The sequence below is a fragment of the Microtus ochrogaster genome, linkage group LG3, assembly GCF_000317375.1.
Source record: "Microtus ochrogaster isolate Prairie Vole_2 linkage group LG3, MicOch1.0, whole genome shotgun sequence".
NCBI classification, from domain to species: domain Eukaryota; kingdom Metazoa; phylum Chordata; class Mammalia; order Rodentia; family Cricetidae; genus Microtus; species Microtus ochrogaster.
Window position 1 is genome coordinate 37,711,939 of NC_022029.1, and position 17,786 is coordinate 37,729,724.

Genomic DNA, 17,786 nt, shown 5'->3' on the forward strand with positions numbered 1-17,786 from the left:
GAGGCATTGGAATGCAAAATAAATAAACAAACAAATAGATAGGTAAATAAATAAATGAATAAATAAACAAATAAAGTAGACTGAATTTAGAATGGTGGCTGGACATTTCAAACACTAAACACCCTGGCAAAATAAATCTATTGTTTGTAAGGGCCTGGTTCTCAAACATAATTTGTCTCAACTGTGCCACTTGTGGGGTGGTTAAAGTACTCCTTCAACAGAAATGTCACATAGCGTTTAGCAATTTGCCTAAGCTGCGCAAACATGAAGTCTGTACAAACAGCATTGGCTTTTAGTCGTTTTTAGAAGCATCCAATGGGTTACTCTCTATGACTCCGGGAGAGTCACGTGGAGCTCAGCGTTCATTGCTTCCTGGGCAGTTTCTCTGAAGGAAGGCTTTCAGGCGAGAGGGGAGATGGAGGAGTTTGCAAAGAGAAACACAGAGCCCCCTTGGGGAGGAATTAGCTGAGGGAAAGACCCACGTTTCGTAGGAGGTAATAAGAAGATTCTAGTTTCTTTTAGGTCTAGCCACGGTGGATTTTTTTTTCTCCTTTTGCTTTAGTTTTATGTCAAGGCAGTTTATTATCCACACGATCCCTTAAAGAGACACAGGCACTCTGTAAAGAAGTCTTCTCTATATACTGTGTGTGACAAGGAGCCATCATGCGCCGTGTATCCAGCAGTGGCTGCTCTCTGGGTTTGGTATGTAGAAATACATCCCTCGTTCTGCACACACGTTCTCAAGGACAGCACACAAGCGCAGCCCCAGGCCGGGAGCCCCTGTTATCGCTCACCTCCTTGACTGAGCAATCTTCCACAGGCCAGTCTTCTCACGCCAGCCAGTGCCCACGCATATTGGCTTTTCAGTTACTTACTTTTATTAATTTCTATTCATTATGACATTTTATATATACACAGCATTATTTTATGCTCCTATTTATTTCCATCCTTCCCATTGTCTTTCCCTAGGCCTCCTTCCCCTATTGGAGGTGCCTTTCCTGTGTTGTACCCCCAAAAATAATCCTCCCCATTTTCAGGTCACACATATTCCACAACCCTCATACTCTCTTTCTTCTGTTCTCCTCCACTTTGTTCTCTTAGTCCCTGTTCTACTTGCCCCCCCTCTTTCTCTCTCTCTCTCCACCCACCCACACACATACATGCACACACCCCTACCCCACATACACCCCCCCCAATCTATATTTCACACGTGAGAGAAAACACGGGATGCTTGTCTTTTGCACTCTGCCTTAGCTTAAAGTAATGATCTCTACTTCCCTCCATTTTTTTTTTTTTGAAAATGCCATAGCTGCGTTTTTCTTTACGGCCGAATAGCAAGCATTCCATTGTGTGTGTGCAGTGCATTTGGGCTTCTGTATGGCGACTTTACCGTACTCCTAATGGCGGGTAAGTAAATCTTCACTTCCCATCACGTGAACACGTCCACGACCTTTGTTTCCACTCTTAGATAACACTTTTCTTACAACTCTTTCTTGGTGAGTTCTGTCATTGATTTCTCCACAGACTTGTCCAAACTGTGTATTTCAGTTTGCAGTAGGAATTGTGTGTGTTTGTTGGGTTTGGTTTTGGTTTTTCAAGACTGAGTTTCTCTGCGTAGCCCTGCCTGTCCTGGAACTCACTCTGTGTCAAAGGGAGTGTGCTGGTAGATACCAGTCTCCTCTTGCCCCAGTTCCTACCTCTCCTCCCAGTCCCTGCCCAGGACTGGAGGGCAAATAAATAGCCCTGCCATTTTTGTGTCTTGTCACTAGGCGGCGCTCTTCTACCCCTCTGGTCTATCTGTACTGTGCATACATTTAACGCTACACCAGCTGTGGCCACTAAAATGCTTCTCAAAGTGAACCTGACTGGGAAGACAACACTGCAAGCTGCCACTCTGCCTGCTAAAATGGAGAGAGCCCAGCTGAGCCAGCTGGACCTGTGGCTTGTCTAGCTTTGCAGAACTCTCGTGTAAGAATAGCTATGGATCTGGTTTTCTGGGTGGCTTTCTCTGGTACTGGGTGCGCCTCTCCTATGAAGACAGCCTTATTCCAGTCCCGTGAGAGAAATCCCTGTGCCCCTGGGTCTTGGCTCATTACTCCTAAGCCTGGCTTGGTCTTTCCTGATGTCTTGTCTAGTATATTCATGGGTCAGTGAATGGGCCATGAAGTGTGTCCAGCACCCGCTTCCTGGGAACCCTCCCACGCCTAAGCTTGCTTTCATGCGCTGAGAGCGCTCTTGTCTCTTCTGCATCTAGATATATACATAGTTTGTTGTTAGCCTTCCTCTAAGGCAGTGGTTCTCAACCTGTGGGTCGCAATGCCCTTGGGGTGGCATATCAGATGCTTGCAATATGATTCCTAACAGTAGCAAAATTGCAGTTATGATGCAGCAATGAAATAATTTTATGATTGGGGTTTGCCCCAACATGAGGAACTCTGTTTAAGGGTTGAGAACCACTTAGAGACTAAGGGGCTGTGTCCTGCCTGAGAGGATGCCTTAGTCTTTAGTGTAGGACAAAGATGACTGCCAGGCCTCAAACACAGTCAGTCCCTATTCTGGCTCCATGTATGCCAGGTGTCCTGCGCGGAAGGGATTGGCTGTGGATCTTAGTGCATTGGGGTGAGATGATCACTGTTGTATTCTAGAATGTTGTCCGATGACACATAGTAGACACTCAACAAATATTTCTTAAATGAATTAGGCACACCCACTTCTCTCAGCTCTCCGTTTACGTCACACATATACAATAACAAGTGATCTGTCTGTCAACGCTGTGAGCCGGGTTTTCTTGTCGTTGGCAGAGTATTTCAGCCTGTTTGAACTTAAGAGTAGTTATTTGTTTACTAAAGGTGATTTCATGTAGTTGGGTTAAAATATCATAGCACATATGCACAGCTAAGCTTCAAGAAAGGCACCCGTGATGTTGGGAATGGAGCCTGGGGGCCTCACTGACTTCTACCGCTAGCCTACTTTATTATATAGTCTTATATTAAGTATATTTTAGAAAAGGACACAAAGCAGTCTAAATTACTATTAATGGTTACGCTCATGGGTCATCTTCCTGGAGGTCCTACCAAGCAATAGCAAGGGCATGGGCTTCAATCCCTTGATGTTACAAACATGTGGATCACTTACGAAGTTCACATGAGAACTATGGACTCAAATTACAAAGTAACAATCTCACACTGATGTAAATTTTTTAAAGAGGGCCATTCATAAAAGTAGATAGATGTTTATCTAGGACGGTGGTTCTCAAGCTTCCTAATAATGCAGCCCTTTAATACAGTTTCTCATGGTATGGTGACCCTCAATCGTAATATTTTTGTTGCTACTTCATAACTGTAGTTTTGCTACTGTTACAAACAGTAATGCAAACGTCTGTGTTTTCCGATGGTCTTAGGTAACTCATGTGAAAGGGTCATTTGGCTCCCAAAGGGGTCGCAACCCATAGGTGGAGAATTGCTGATCTAGGACCAAAGGGGTAGTGACTCAGGTTCAGGTTCACAGGAATGGAGTTTCTTTGGGAGCGATGAAGATGTTCTAGAATGTGATTGTCTTGATGGCCATATAACTATGGATATAGTAAGACCCCCTGAATAAGAACTTTAGACAGGTAGATTGTATGGGATGTGAAGGGTGTCTCAATACAGCTGTTATTTTAGGACAAAGGCATTTGGACATCCAAATCTGCTTTTTTTTTTTTATGCATGCAGAACGGCTTTGGCTGGGCCATGCAGTGGTTAAGAACTCCCCCTTCTCTCCCTACCTGGGCTCCTGTCTTAGCATCTATGGCGCCTGCTGTACAGAGGCATCTCTCTCCCCAGAGATGCACCCAGCAGTGTGTGAGCTGTGTGGAAGCGGGTGCTGAGTGAGTAAGAAACGGGAATAGTGATGGGCTGGGAGGCTGCTGTCCAAAGCCCCTGTCCCAAAGCCAGGAATAGCAAAGCTTTGCCAGGTTGGGAGTCACTACTTCAGGTTTTTTGAGGAGTTTTCAGCCAAATTGGCATCAAATTCCCTAGCTGCCCGGAGAAGCCAAGTAAACAAGCCACAAGTCACTGTTGTCTGTTACATAAGAACGGGAGCCCTCTGGGAGAGACGACAGCTGATTCAGACACTCGAGTGTATTTGAAAGAATGAAGAGCCTGGGATGTCATAAAGAAAAAGCGCTGGTTCCGGGCACTCCTATGAACCCTGGTCACCCAGCACCACAGGCTGCTTCTCTCTTGTCGCTGCCAGGCATCATTAATTGTGTTACTATTAATGCAATTAAAGAAGAATAGGATTGGGTGGGGAGCGTGTCTGACTTATTTCCAAACTTTCAAAATTATTATTTTTTTTTTATGATTCTCTGATCTGGGACCCTTAGGTCACAACTTCCCCCATGAGGCACCTATAAAATGGAACATTTACAGTGGAGTCAGTGCCAAGAATATGATAAAGCATGTGATGTGCTGGGCCCAGGGAGTGCATGGGTGCTGTGCTGACTGAGAGTTACCGTTAGTCACTGACGATGTTAGGGAAGCCCAGAAGCCTCCGATCTTGCCACTTCACGGCTCAGATTTTTACCTATGTGTTTGCTGATGGCAGCAATTCCAGGTATCGGTGTTTGGATTCCTGCTCTGCTTGCTCACTCGTGTGACCTAGGACTTGTTCCCGCTCCCCTTATTCCTTAGTTTATTCACTAAACTAACTTGGAGTCGCTCAAGTTAGAAGTCATATAGACCTGCCCCCCAGAGCTGCTATGATCTAGTAAGCTAATCCAAGTCAGTTGATTAGAAAAGGGCCCAGTGCCTTGAAGTGTACATTCTCCTGCAGGAAATAAAAGGATGGGGAGATGGGTGGCTGGGGAGGGTCCTACCGCATGGCTATAATGACCGACAATTGGGGGAGAGGCTGAAAACAAGGCCTGGGAATTTCCTCCAAGCAGGAAAATGTGTCACCAGACAGGAACTATTCAGATAAACCTTTCAACATAATAGCGATTCTGTTGCACAATTTTCCATCCCCCTTACTCCTGCTTTGTTGGGAAACTATTTGATCTGACACAGGTGCTCTTTATCTCAGGGTGCTGAAGATGGAAGCCCAGTAGAAACTTGAGATTGAATTATGTGACAAGCAGCGCATCAGCTATCTGGCTTCCTAGAGGGATTCTTTGGTTTTACTCCTAATATCTAAAGACTTCTGGGGTGTGGGCCATTTATTATTTACGGAAACCAACAGAATCCAGCAACGCGGTAATGTTGAGAATTAAACCTCCTGTCTTTTTCAGCTGTGCTTTTGGGGGAGCCTTGATCTTGTAAAAAATAATGCTTCGCATAATGTCCTGTCTTTGTGGGTATGACAATGGTAGTTGTGTTTTGAGCCTGAAAGACACAGCCTGCCTCCCATGTCTGTGATAGTCTCAGGGCTCCCTAATTCCTAGCTGAAAAGGCGAGGGCTGGCCACTGTACACCAGGCTCCAACCAAGTTGCTCCACTCGGGATACGCTATCTGCCCTTGTAGCACACAACAATCCATGATCCACCTACTCACCCATGTCCTGGCTCCTGCGGCCCATGGGTTGGGGTCTGGAGCTGCTGGTTACAGATGCTGTGAATGGCTTTGATGTGACTCTGTAGACAGCCTCAGCTACCGAGATGGCTAGAGTCTGTGTCAGGGTGACAGGTTGTGTGGTTGTTCCTGTAACAGATGGGTTCTCATAGGCTTTTGTGGCCTCACCTGTAAGAAAACAGAATTGCATTGGTGCCTACAATATAGGCTGTAGGACTTAGGACCAGAAGTCAAATAAATGTTTACTTAACACCACTGGCTTTTAGACCTGCACTAGTTATAGTGGAAGGTGGGATCTAGAGCACTTTCAGAGCAATAAGCCAACAAGCAACCAAAGATTAAACAGCACACTTGAGTGACACTTCAAAACCATAGCGACAGAGGAAAGGCAGAACAAGATTAGTTGCTAAGTTACTTTGCCAGGCACCCTAAGGAGAGGTTTGTCTTGGTTTTCTTCTTCCTAACCTCCATTTCTCTTTCTCCCTTCTTCCCTTTCTATGGCTTTGCCATCTCCATTGCAATTGGCCTATGGATACATGGTACCTCCAGGGCCTCCACTATGGCTCACTCTTAGGGAACGCATTTCCGTTTAAGGTGGTTCACAACCAGTCAGCTGACTCCACTTGGCCCCAGACATCTTACCAATAACTGGGATAATGGAGCTAAGTAAATAGCAGGGGTCATGTGGAGATTTTGGTTGCTTCACATGTTTTTATTCTTTGACAATTTCTTATGTGTATATACTGACTTTGGGGCATTTCCACTTCCCGTTACCGTCTCCCATCACCCCAAACAAGGTCCCTCCAATTGCTTCTTGCAAAGAAAGTCTAAGTTTCTTTCTTCCCAACAAGGTCCCTCCAACTTGATGTTCTGAATTTGTTTCACTGAGTTTAATTTGGGTTGCATGCATGAGTAGGAGTCGAGGTTATTCCTTTAAGATTTTATTTTTATTCTTAGTCATGTATTTATGTGTGTGTCTGTGTGTGGGCTTATGCATTTGAGTGTGGTGTCAGTGAAGCTCACCAGAGAGTCAGATCCCTTTGAGCTGGAGTGACAGGTAGTAATGAGTTGCCCTACATGGGTGCTGGGAATTGAACCCCAGGGCTCTGCAAAAGCACAAGTGCTTTTAACCACTGAACCATCATCTCTCAAGCCCTAGTGGGAAATCATTTCCAGGAGCATGGAGAGCTGATACAAGGTTCCAATTGCTTCTTGCAAAGAAAGTCCAAGTTTGTTAAAGCTCCAATTGTTCAGAATATCAATGAAAGTTTAGGGAAAGGAGGCTACTCCACACAACTTGGGGACTATCTTGGGAACCTTGGGCCAAGACTGTAGAGAGACCTAAGAGCCCCCCACCCTGCCCAGCCCCTTTACCGGCACCTCAGCTCTAGGTCTATTGCCTTTGGCTACTGGGCACCCGTTGGAGTATTAATTCTCTAACTGCCAATCTTGTGATCTGGTGTTGCCATAATACATTACTCTAAACTTAGTGTCTTAAAGCAACAGAGATTCCTCTGCTTATGGTTCTAGAGGCCAGGATTCCAAACCAAGGACTCTTGAGTCAGATTTAAGGGGTCAGCAGCACCGAGCCTCCTCAAGGAAGCCCGAGGGTTGAATGTGTTTCTCGCATCAGTCAAGTTCATCTGGATTGGTCTGTGGCTGTCTCTAAAGTTAGCATCCTTGTTTGGTTTCTCTGCCCTGTCTTCATATAACCTCCTTTCCTCAGGGTGTGACTTAATTTTCCTCTGCTTTCTCTTTGTGCAGATGTATGTGGTTGTATTTCAGGCCCACACAGATAATCCATGATAATTATCCAGAGTCAAGACCCTTAACCATACTGGCAAAAAGTGCTCCTCTCCCTATAAGGGCGCACTTGGCTTACAGTGATTGGGATATTTAGTATCTTTTTGAGGGGAGCTTTTCAGCCCACCATAGAACCCTGGCTCTAGTATTCACCGTGATTAGGGTTGATACATTTAGGCACCAGGAAAAGCAGGCCAAGGGGGTAACATCTGAGGTTAAAAGATGCCTTTTCCTCTTCCCAGCTTGCTCTTTGATAGAGCACTGTGCATGTACGGGATCCTAGGAGAACAGTGTTAGAGCTACAGGCCCTGCAGACCAACATTTGGTAGGTATTCAGACACACTGCCCAGCACTGGCACCTGTTCCCTTACACATCCCGACACTGTCACCTTCCGGGGTGAATCACACCACTAATTTGGGAGAGTGAACCAGACAAAAACCAAATCCAGCCCCGGGGTTTGATCCAGCCATCCCATCTGCTCTTGTGGGCGGGTGGCAGATTTCTCATTTTCATTAACCCTGTTGCTTGCCAACAGTTAGCCATCTTTAAATCGGTCCGAAGACCAGGCCAGACAATCGTTAAAGAGGCATGGATGCCTTCCGGGTTTCAGCCGGCATCTGTACCATCCGGGGGCAAAGCCAAACCTGCCCGATGTATGACATTTTCTTTACTTTAAAGGACAGCCATTCATGATAAGTCCTAGAGGAGTGTTTTATTTCTCAAGAGGGATCCTCTGCCTCATGCTGTTGCTAGAAGGCTTTGGTGCCTCTTGAGGGAGGTGTGGGCCCAGGATGCCTTTGCTTCATCTGTGGGGGGCATTGAGTAGAACTGCTTCTGATTTCAACGAACAGGATCAGGATCCAATGATTCATGTCGAAAGACATATATACATAATCAGGCAGCATACACATTTTTACTCCCAAATAAATTAATTCAGCCATAATGCAGCAAATAAAGCTTTGGCTAGAACACCTTCCCATCATAGGCTTATTATAGTTTGAAAATCACAATTATCCCTTCCAGTTGGCCAGATCCTAGGCTCCCGATTACCCCAGCTATCTCTGTGAATATTCCTTTTCAAGAGAGCTAGAGATTAAACGACATGAGCGCAGTCAGTGGGTTGCCTGACAGGACCCAGGTGTTTTCAAACACTTGATCAATTTACCCAAGAGTAAAAAAAAAAAAAATACTCTCGTCCTATGTGGGCCACGTTTTTGCTCGTTCCCTGTCGCAGCTTAGAACCATCTTTACCATGGAGGAAGAGGATGTCACTCTTCCGGTCCTAACTTCTCCCAGGTCCTTAATGAATATTACACTCTGGGTTCATTTTCAACAACTGGACACAACACCCAGCCAGTTTCAGTGACAGTGTTGGCAGACGGATGGAAGTGTAGTCTCCTTCCAAAGGGTCTCACAGACATGCCTCAAACTCTCTTAGGTATGGCCACCTTCTCCACAGCTGCAGACAGAGCCCCAGAGCCCCCTGCACCTGGCAGGTCAATGGAGTTGAGCAGAGGGAGGGTTACAGATGCCACCACCGGGAGGGAGGGCTACAGATGCCACCACCGGGAACTGTTCCCCGAGAGGCTGATTCACTGGATCTCAGATGGGCCATGGAGCTTTGCTATAAGAACTGCAGCCCGGGCCAGATTGGGCTCCTAGCCCCACTGTGGTCAGCTTTGCTTCTGAAGCTATCCGAACCAGTCCTTTATGTGTGGGGCCTGTCATGCCTACTTGGCAGGGCGCCTGTCATAATTTGGGTGAAGTGTATAAGTCACCCATACAGAGCTTGGCACATGTAGGATCCAATAAATGGTAGGAGCTGACATTTCATACTACCTTATGCTTCCCTGTGCAGGGGACAGCAGTGCGCCTTGGGGGCCATGATGGGGACAGAAGCCAAGACGCCTACAGGTCTGAGTGCTGGGGGAAGGTTTGGTTTTCTCACCACTAACTCGTTCTGAACTTCGGGGCTGCACACCAGGGCAGGAGATCTAAGACCCACTGGTCAACCACTAGCTGTTGGCGCCTTAGAGGATTTTTTTTAATAAGCATTCTCAGTGAAGAGGAGAGTTCCGGTTTACAGGCACGCGTGGAGGCAGAGGCAAGGTTAGAACTCAAGCGTGGTTGGACCTAAACTCACGCTCTTTGTCCACTAACAGGGAATGAAGTAGAAGACTGGCCTTGGTCACCAAAGCTTACTGTCAGCAGTGACAACAGGTGACAACAGGGTGGATACAGTCGTGAGGTCAGGGGATGCCTGGGAGGTGATGGCATAAAGCGTAGGGCCTCCTTCCAAGGCAGGGCTAAGTCACAGCCAAGGGGAGGCGGGAGAGTGGTGTCCTGTCCCTCTTTCTCAGTGACAGATTTTTTCAGCATTCTTCCGCCATGACACCAAGAATGTGCCTCCCCAGTTTTTAAGATGCATTTCTACAAATCAACACTAGCCCAGAGCAAGTGGAGGTGGCAGGCTGCCCACTTTAGGGTGGCTAACTGCCTGGGAGAGGCAGCCTTTACATAGCCAGGGAATATCTGTCCCCAGTGGGAGCCCTGCAAAGCAAATCAGATACCTTCCCGGATGCAAGTGAGATAACTGGCCACTGAAGATGGTGGCTATGCTTTGGGGGGGGGTGTCATCCTAGCCCGATTAACCTATTAACTCATTCTTTTAAGAGCCTAGTAAGCATTTTATGCAGCGTGTGGAGACCTGAGCCATAGTTAACCCTGCATCTACCTCTTTTCTGCTTTGTCCAGTTTCTGAAGGAATTTGGTCACATAGGAAGAGCAGCAATGAGGCCGCTCTTTCGTGATTATCACTGCGATTATTTTTTAATTAGTAAGAACTCACTCCATGCAGGCATGTCATCTCAAAGAGACAGAGCGAGACCCCAAGCCTTCCTTTGATACTGGCACACTCATCATTGACCCAGGAGGCACTCAGTGGTGAGGGCGGGCACGGGTGAAGGAAGAAATGCAACTCTTTGAGATGCTGTGAAGCGTGGACAATCTGGAAATGGGCAGCAGATAATAACACCTGCTGATACGCCCCAGAAGCTTGAGGTGGTGTGGTAATGGGCACAAGTGTCATCCGCGATGGTTGTGCTTTAATGGTGGGACTTCCTGGGTACTCTACAGATTTAAATGGAAGTAGGAGGGGACGTCCCATGGCCCACTTGCACTACTTTAAACCACCCTGAAGGCATAAAGGCAAGTGTGTGGTGGGTGGGGACAGTTCAGTGTGGCTGTCGCTGGTGTAGCTAAGGGGAGCTTTGGACAGACCTCTTCCTGGGGCTTTGAGTTCTAATGGATTCCTAAACCCCAAGGCAGTGTCTCTTACCTGACCCTTCTTCCTGGTCTCTGCCCACAACTGTTTCCTGCTTTAGGATGATGCAATCCGTCAGCCACTAAGGAACCAGTTACTATCACAGCCTTGGGGAAATTGCTAAACCCTTCTTTGGTCAGCTTTATCGGAAGCAGGGGAAGATAGGGGCACTCTCTGCCTCAGGCTGTTGTAACCCAGGGCTCAAAGAGAGGACTTGGCTGTTAGCTGTGATCACAAGATGGCTGTGTGGGGACCCTTCCCATTTTTCAGGTTATGACTGAGGGCTGAAGCCAGAAGGACCTGAATACTCCTTTCTATAACAAAATATTCGTCCCTGAGCTTCTCACAGCTGTGACCATTCCAGGTTAATCTGTGTGGCCGCTAGACCCAAGTCACCCTGAGCAGTGAGGGAGGGCAAGGACCAACAAAAGGGAGGGACCAGAAGCCATGCTTCTGTGAGAGGGGTCTTCAGGTGAGAGTCCCTTCCTTCCTTCCTTCCTTCCTTCCTTCCTTCCTTCCTTCCTTCCTTCCTTCCTTCCTCCCTCCCTCCCTCCCTCCCTCCCTTCCTTCCTTCCTTCCTTCCTTCCTGCTGCCTTTCCAAGCCTATAGAAGCTGCCAGCAGATGCAGCTTGTCCATGTCCTGCCAGTCTTTCTGAGGCAGAGTCTTTACACGCACACCCTGGACCCCCTGGAGAGTTTTGCAGAGACACTAGGGGAGTATTCTGGGAGGCTAGAAGCACACAGAGTATAAGGAGAGAGGGTCTTGGTACTTGTACTGCACAGTCCGGGCATTACTTGGCACTGGCAACTCTCTCTACCCTTGAGATCTCTAAGGTTATCTATCGGTGCCATTAGCACATCCCTGGCCAAAGGCCCTCAACAGCTCCAGACCGATGAGAAGGGAAAGAGAAAGATGACCTCACTTCAGAGCAACTCAGGCCCCAGGGCAGTCTACAGAGAGGCCCAGAGTTCTGAGCAAAGGGGTTGCTGGTTCCTGGGATGGTATGTCAGGAATGGAGGAAAAGGGTAGGGACGGGACAAGAGCAGACTAGATAAAACAGAACCCAGTTATGCACACTTCACCTCTTTGGAAATCACCAGACTGCAGAGGCTGCAGACCCAGATGAAACGGAAACCATTAGGAGGCTCCCGCCACTCTCCTTCCCTTGTCCCCACCAGAGGAAGAAAGGACACATCTCAGATCCAGCCCTTGAGGTATCACCCCACTGTGGTGAACAGGCATGGCTGTGTTCTTGCAACTCAAATGCGTCTTGATTGCTTCAGTGATTAAAAGATCACAGAAAGTATAGGAGAGGTGGATGAAAGGCAGGCAACTCCCAATGTGTCTGCGAAGGCTCCTCAGACCAGGAGTCTGTACCCATGGAGAAGATCTAGCACAGTGATTGAGGGAGAAGTGTTTGGAGCCAGGCTGTCTGAGAGTTTGAGTCCCAACTTTGCTAATTTCTTGCTGTTGGTCAATGAAAATCTACCCAGCTTTTCCGAGCTGGTGTTTTCTGCAAACTGTGCATTAAGCACTAAGAACAGGGCATATTGGTAGCAACGCAGGCTGACTAAAAACTACCAGGGAAAGGTCTTGTCACAGTGCCTTGCGCACAGCAAATATTCAAGAAATGCTAGCTCTTAAAATTCCAGAGCCATGTCCTCCCTATATCCACCAGTAGAATGAGCCAGATCCATCCACCCGCCTTCTTTCTGGAATGCCAGATCCTGTGAGAAAGCCCCTGCCTAAGTGAGAAGTCCAAGTGCCTCCCACGCCAGCACCACGGAGGGCACAGGTCTGATTTAGTGCAGAAATCGGGGAAAGGGATTCCTTAGTTTCTGCCATTCCTGGCTCAGGAGAGCCCGGCAGAAGTGCCCTATGTCCTGATTCAGATCCAAAGCTTGTTTGCTTGCTGCTAGTGAGTGGGTCCCATCATTCTCGCTCCTTCCCTTTGCTTTATAGCCAAGCAGAGGCAGCCTCTTTTCCCTTTTAGTTGCCAGGAAACATTTCTAGGCATAAGGTCATATCATCATCTAAAGTAACAGTAATGACATTCAGGACAGTCATTCTGAATGAAAGTGACACAGACAAAGAGACATGCTCCAGTCGTGAAAATAACAAAAACCCCTCACTCCCAAACCACAGCTCTCTGGTCCCGTTGGTTTTGGTGCCAGGTTCCTGGCATTGGTGAAAGCATCTCCAGGGTCAGCGGGGCTTGACCGGGTAAGATGGTAATTCCCACGCCATCTCCTAAAGCATACCATGGCACGTTCATGCACTCACGCAGCGTGGATGAAACAACACGTGACCACTTGCCTGCTTTGCCAGCTGGCGTTTTGGATGACGAATATGTAAGAGTCGACGGGTAGGTTACACCCTTTTGGGGTTTACTCTCTGCAAAAGAAAAGAAAGAGAAATTTATTTCCAGGGCTGATTTCTAGATCTTTCCGTGCCGATAAATGGATTATATCTTTTCCAATTTGTCTCTCTTGAGCTCAGCAGCATCTGTCGCCCTTGCACCGAGTTGTTGATTCCAAAAGGAAAGTCAAGTGGCATTTTGTTTTCCCACGGAGCGTTTGTTTTATTCATAACAGAATGGAAGTCATAAAATCTCCATGACTCAGAGCTGCTTAACATGAGCAATTTCTTATTTTGCTCCTGAAGATGTGACGTGTCAGCTAACGCGTTTTCATCCACGGGGCTTTGCATGTTCAATTGCAACAGGAGACGGATGCAAAACATTTCACACAGTCTTCTTTCAGGCCTGGGACTGGCCCTCTGTGGATGGTCGCCTCTCGCTTTCACAGACCCGGGGGACCCATTGAATTCCCGGGCGTCACGGATACCCGAGAGCAGCTGTATATGGGCCCTCCTTGACAACAACCATTGGTGGCCACTTGGGGAGAGACGTCAGGTACAGGGCAAGGAGAAAGAGCAGTCGTGTCTGACAAGGACACAGTAGAAGCAGGAAAGGGAAGACACCGGGCCATCAGAGCTGGACCAGCAATGATCTGGTAGAGAAGTAAGCCGTCATCAAGCCTGGGACGACTGGAATGGGCCCCGAAGCCTACTTCCTGTGGAGCCATCTCATTTCCAAGAGATGCCGGACAATGGGCTCTGTTCTACAATTAAATGGAAAGTTCCAACGGAATTCAGACAGTCTCCCCCCACCCCCCGACCCCTTACAAGTTCATTTGTCTCCGCGTAGCTGTTAAGGTCCCAGGCCATAAGCAGTGTGTCATGTAGTTATGACATGAGGAAATACCTTTGAAGATTTATTTTATTTGTGTGTGTGTGTGTGTGTGTGTGTGTGTGTGCATGCTGAGGCCTGCAAAAGCTTTTGGATCTCCTGTAGCCACCATAGGCATTTATGAGGCCTTCTGTGTAGGTGTGGGGAACCAAATGCCAGTTCTTTGCAAGAGCGTTAAGGGCTCTTAACCACTGATTCGTTTCTCTAGCCCCGTGCTGGAATATCTTAATGTTTAGGGCCTTGCTACCTATCATTGTCTTCAGTGGGGGTGGGGTGGGAACTTGCTATCATATTTATATGAAAGCATTAATCTCTCAATGGTAAGGGGTGGTGTCACTATGGGGATTGGAGTGAAGTAGGTCAGAACACGGCCCGGGAATGAGCCAAGCATCCTATTGACCCAGGAACTGTGAGGTCTCAGAAAGTGCCTGAGCCTAAGAAAAACTGGCTTTCTATTTATATTTTACTTTTTCATATCATTTTTATTTTTATGGTCCTGGGGATCAAACCCTGGGCCCTTCGCGTGCTTAGGTAAGTGTTCTACCACTGAACCATACCCCAGCCCTTATGTTTACTTTTAATTAGCTGTTATAATCTTCAAGACTCTATTTTTTTTCATTGAGAAAATATAAATAATGACATAACCTCTAAAAAGTTACAGGGATGCACTGAAAAATTAAATTCAAAAGTGTTTGGAGCTGCATATGCCCACAAAGATGCAAAACTTTATTCAGACATTACCTGTACGTTCCACTCAAAGGCAAACAATCTGGCTTACAGGTGCCTCTTACTTCATCGTATTAAAACCACCCGGGATCAGACAGGGTCATTTCCAAGCCCTCAGCCATGTCCGGGCCTGCTCTGAGCAGACCCTGGTTGAGGCAGCTTCAGACCTCCTGCTGGCCTCCTGGCTATGGGCCACAATGAGTTCACACATAGAGAGGCCTAGGTAGAAAGAGGCCTCTACCATCTAACTCTTCTTCTCATGACTAAAACTGGGTCGTTCTTAGTGTTTCTGTTCAGAAGGCAAGAGAGCATGGGCTCAGCTGTCTGAAATGTGGATCAAAGTACCCACCGAGGGCAGTTGTTAGGGGGCCTACGCTGGCCTCGCACAAGCTGGCACCGCCCAGGGATTATGAGGACCCGAACCACACACCCTATCTCTCCCCGACAGCTCCCAGATCCCTAAGGCAGATTAATTAAAGAAGCACAGTGACCTATAAAAATTAAAAATAAAAACCCAGAGAAAGGTCACATCCGAGCCTTCTTAAGAGGGCTCTGCCATGACCGGCTGTGAACTTGCGATTCACAGGGTGTCCTTAGCGACAGCGTGACAAGACAGTGAACTCCCTAACGTCTTTTTTGAAGAGGTCCCCTAGTCACTGTGTAAGCACACACGCTTATTATCTTTGGCCACAGTCATTTTCTGTTAAATGTCACAAGGTAGAATGAGGGAGATGGAAGATGAGATTTATTGGGAATAAACTTGTTAAACTGATTTTATTGCGAAAACAAAAAGCCAACAACAACCACCACAAACAACTGTAACACTCCATGCTTCTCCTTTCTAGGAATGCCCTGGACGGCAGGCTGAGTTGTTAGCCTGAATTCTCTCGCTTGGGCAGGACCTGCTTGGTGCTTTCCTATGTGGAGGTTACAGTTCTCTCTTCTCAACTAGACACTGTCGTTTGGTCTCTGCCCTGAGTTCTTAGTTATAACTTACTCTGTGGCTGATGGCCTTCCATGATTTGATAAAGAAACCAGGGTCATCTGTATAACTTAACAGGCTGTGGAAACAGGGGTTGCCCCTTTGGAGGAGAATACCAAAAGGATCTGTTTTTTCTTTTGTCACAATTCTGATGGAGGAAATAAGGGCTGGGACCCAGGATGCCTGATGGGGATCAGAAAACGACCTTGTCTGGAAGAGCCATGGTATAACGAGGCATTTCTCTTTCCATGGGGAATTTCTCCTTAGGATAAACCCATCACATCCAATCTTGCTGGAGGCCAGGCAGCTTTGAGTAAGAATCTAGGTTTAAATCCTACGGAACTTCCTTAGAGAAAACAAGGAGGCCAGGTCTTGTGCAAGGAGGGGGTAAGGTGAGCATAGGATGTTATCCTCTGCTCCAAATCAGATGTGACAGGGCACCAGAACGAGCAGCTTTTACTGGCCAATCTCAGGGGATGTGAGACACAACAATATAATGAAGGTTTGTTGGGTGTGGTGGGTGATAACATTATATTTAAAAGAGAAAGAGTGAGTCCCTAGTCTATATTAAACACAGCCGTGCAGGGGGCTTAAGGGGAACAGTACTGTGGAAGGAATGGCCCAACTAGGAAACATCGTAATTCTGCAGCTACAGTCTGCTCTGTTTGCTTAGCATCTGAATTTGTGATTCAACTCATCTGCAATTAAAATACTTGGAAACAATTTGCAGCTGTGCTGAGCTGCAGGTGGTTGTTTTTGCGTCATCCTTTCCTAAACAATAGAGTGGACTAGCTACATACACAGCAACCACATTGTTAGGTACGGAAGGAATCCGGAGCCCGGCACAGCGATGGGAGAGATGGCCATAGGTTGTGCGCAGACCTTTGTACAGAGGGCGCTTGAGCAGCTTTCAGGTTTTGGTACCCCGAGGGGATACTGGAGAACCACTGACTAATGTCTTAATTATGAAGCCAGGATGGGCAAGGAGTGTAAAAACTGCCGAGTAAACATTACTGGGGAATGAGTTCCTCAAGCTCTTGAAGTATCACCCTGCTTGCTAACTAATTACACACATCATGGCCCTGGGGAAGTAAGTATATTATACTAGGCAAGCCATCAAATTTGGTATCAGTAACAATGAAAGAAACTGGCAGTATAACTCTTCGATATGGCCGTTGTACTGTGACACCATGAAGTTTTGATGATATAACCTATCCTTTTCAAAATATTTGGGGGGCTGGCATGATGGCTCAGTGATTAAGAGCATTTCCTCTTCTTGCAGAGCATCTGGATTCAGTTCTTAGTACCCACATGATGGCTCATAACTATCTGCAATTCCATTTCCAGAGGTCCTGATCTTCTCTTCTGGCCTCTGTGGGCAGCAGGCACACACATGGTGCACATATATACATGCAGGCAAAACACTCATATACATAAAACATAAATATACCATGAGAAATGTCTTTTGAAATAGAATCCAATCACACACACACACAACCAAACCAAATCAAAGCAAAGACAAAAAAGCAGCTGGCCCCATTTTGGGTCCATCCTGTAGGACATACTTTTAGACAACTGGTCTAGACTTCATAGATGTCTTTATTATTCATGATGACAAGATGTGACATGGGTGGGGGAATTAAAAGAGACCGAAGAGATTTGACACCTAAATGCTAGGTCTAATCTTTGATCATGTTACAGATCACAAAAAGGGAATAAATTATTCTGAGGATGATTTTGAGCACATGAATAAGAACTCTTTACCAGACAGTGGTGCCTCAATGTTTGCTTGCAGAAAGCGTTTGCACTGCTAGAAACTCGTACACAGAGCCGTACTTACAGATAAAATATCAAGGACACTCACAACACTTTCCAGAAAAGTTATCTGTAAGTGGTAGCTCTGCAAGTAGGCAAAACAAAATGTTAACAACTAAGGAATCTGGGTGAAAGAAAGATGGGCAGTCATTGCGTTCCCTTTCAGTTTCCCTTAGTTTGTTTTCAAAATAAAAGCCTGGCTCAAAGGAATAACAAAGACGGGAGAAGCCGGTCATAACGGCTTGGAGGGAGCTGGTTGCCTTTCTACTGTGAAACTACACTCCGGGAGTTTTGCGAGGGAGAGAGAGAGTCAGAATTTATTATCTGTAAGACTTC

General features: G+C 46.8%; 1 protein-coding gene across 1 annotated transcript in view; it reads right to left on the minus strand.

Annotated features, from left to right (window-relative positions):
* The window catches only part of Vit (vitrin), a 120,280-nt gene that overhangs the window by 41,198 nt on the left and 61,296 nt on the right, over positions 1-17,786 (minus strand). Inside the window, exons 6-7 of the mRNA XM_005360782.3 lie at positions 12,994-13,071; positions 5,533-5,718 (exon numbers count right to left, since the gene is read on the minus strand). Of these exons, the coding sequence (XP_005360839.1) occupies positions 5,533-5,718; positions 12,994-13,071 (264 nt within the window). The remainder of the gene's footprint in view (positions 1-5,532; positions 5,719-12,993; positions 13,072-17,786) is intronic.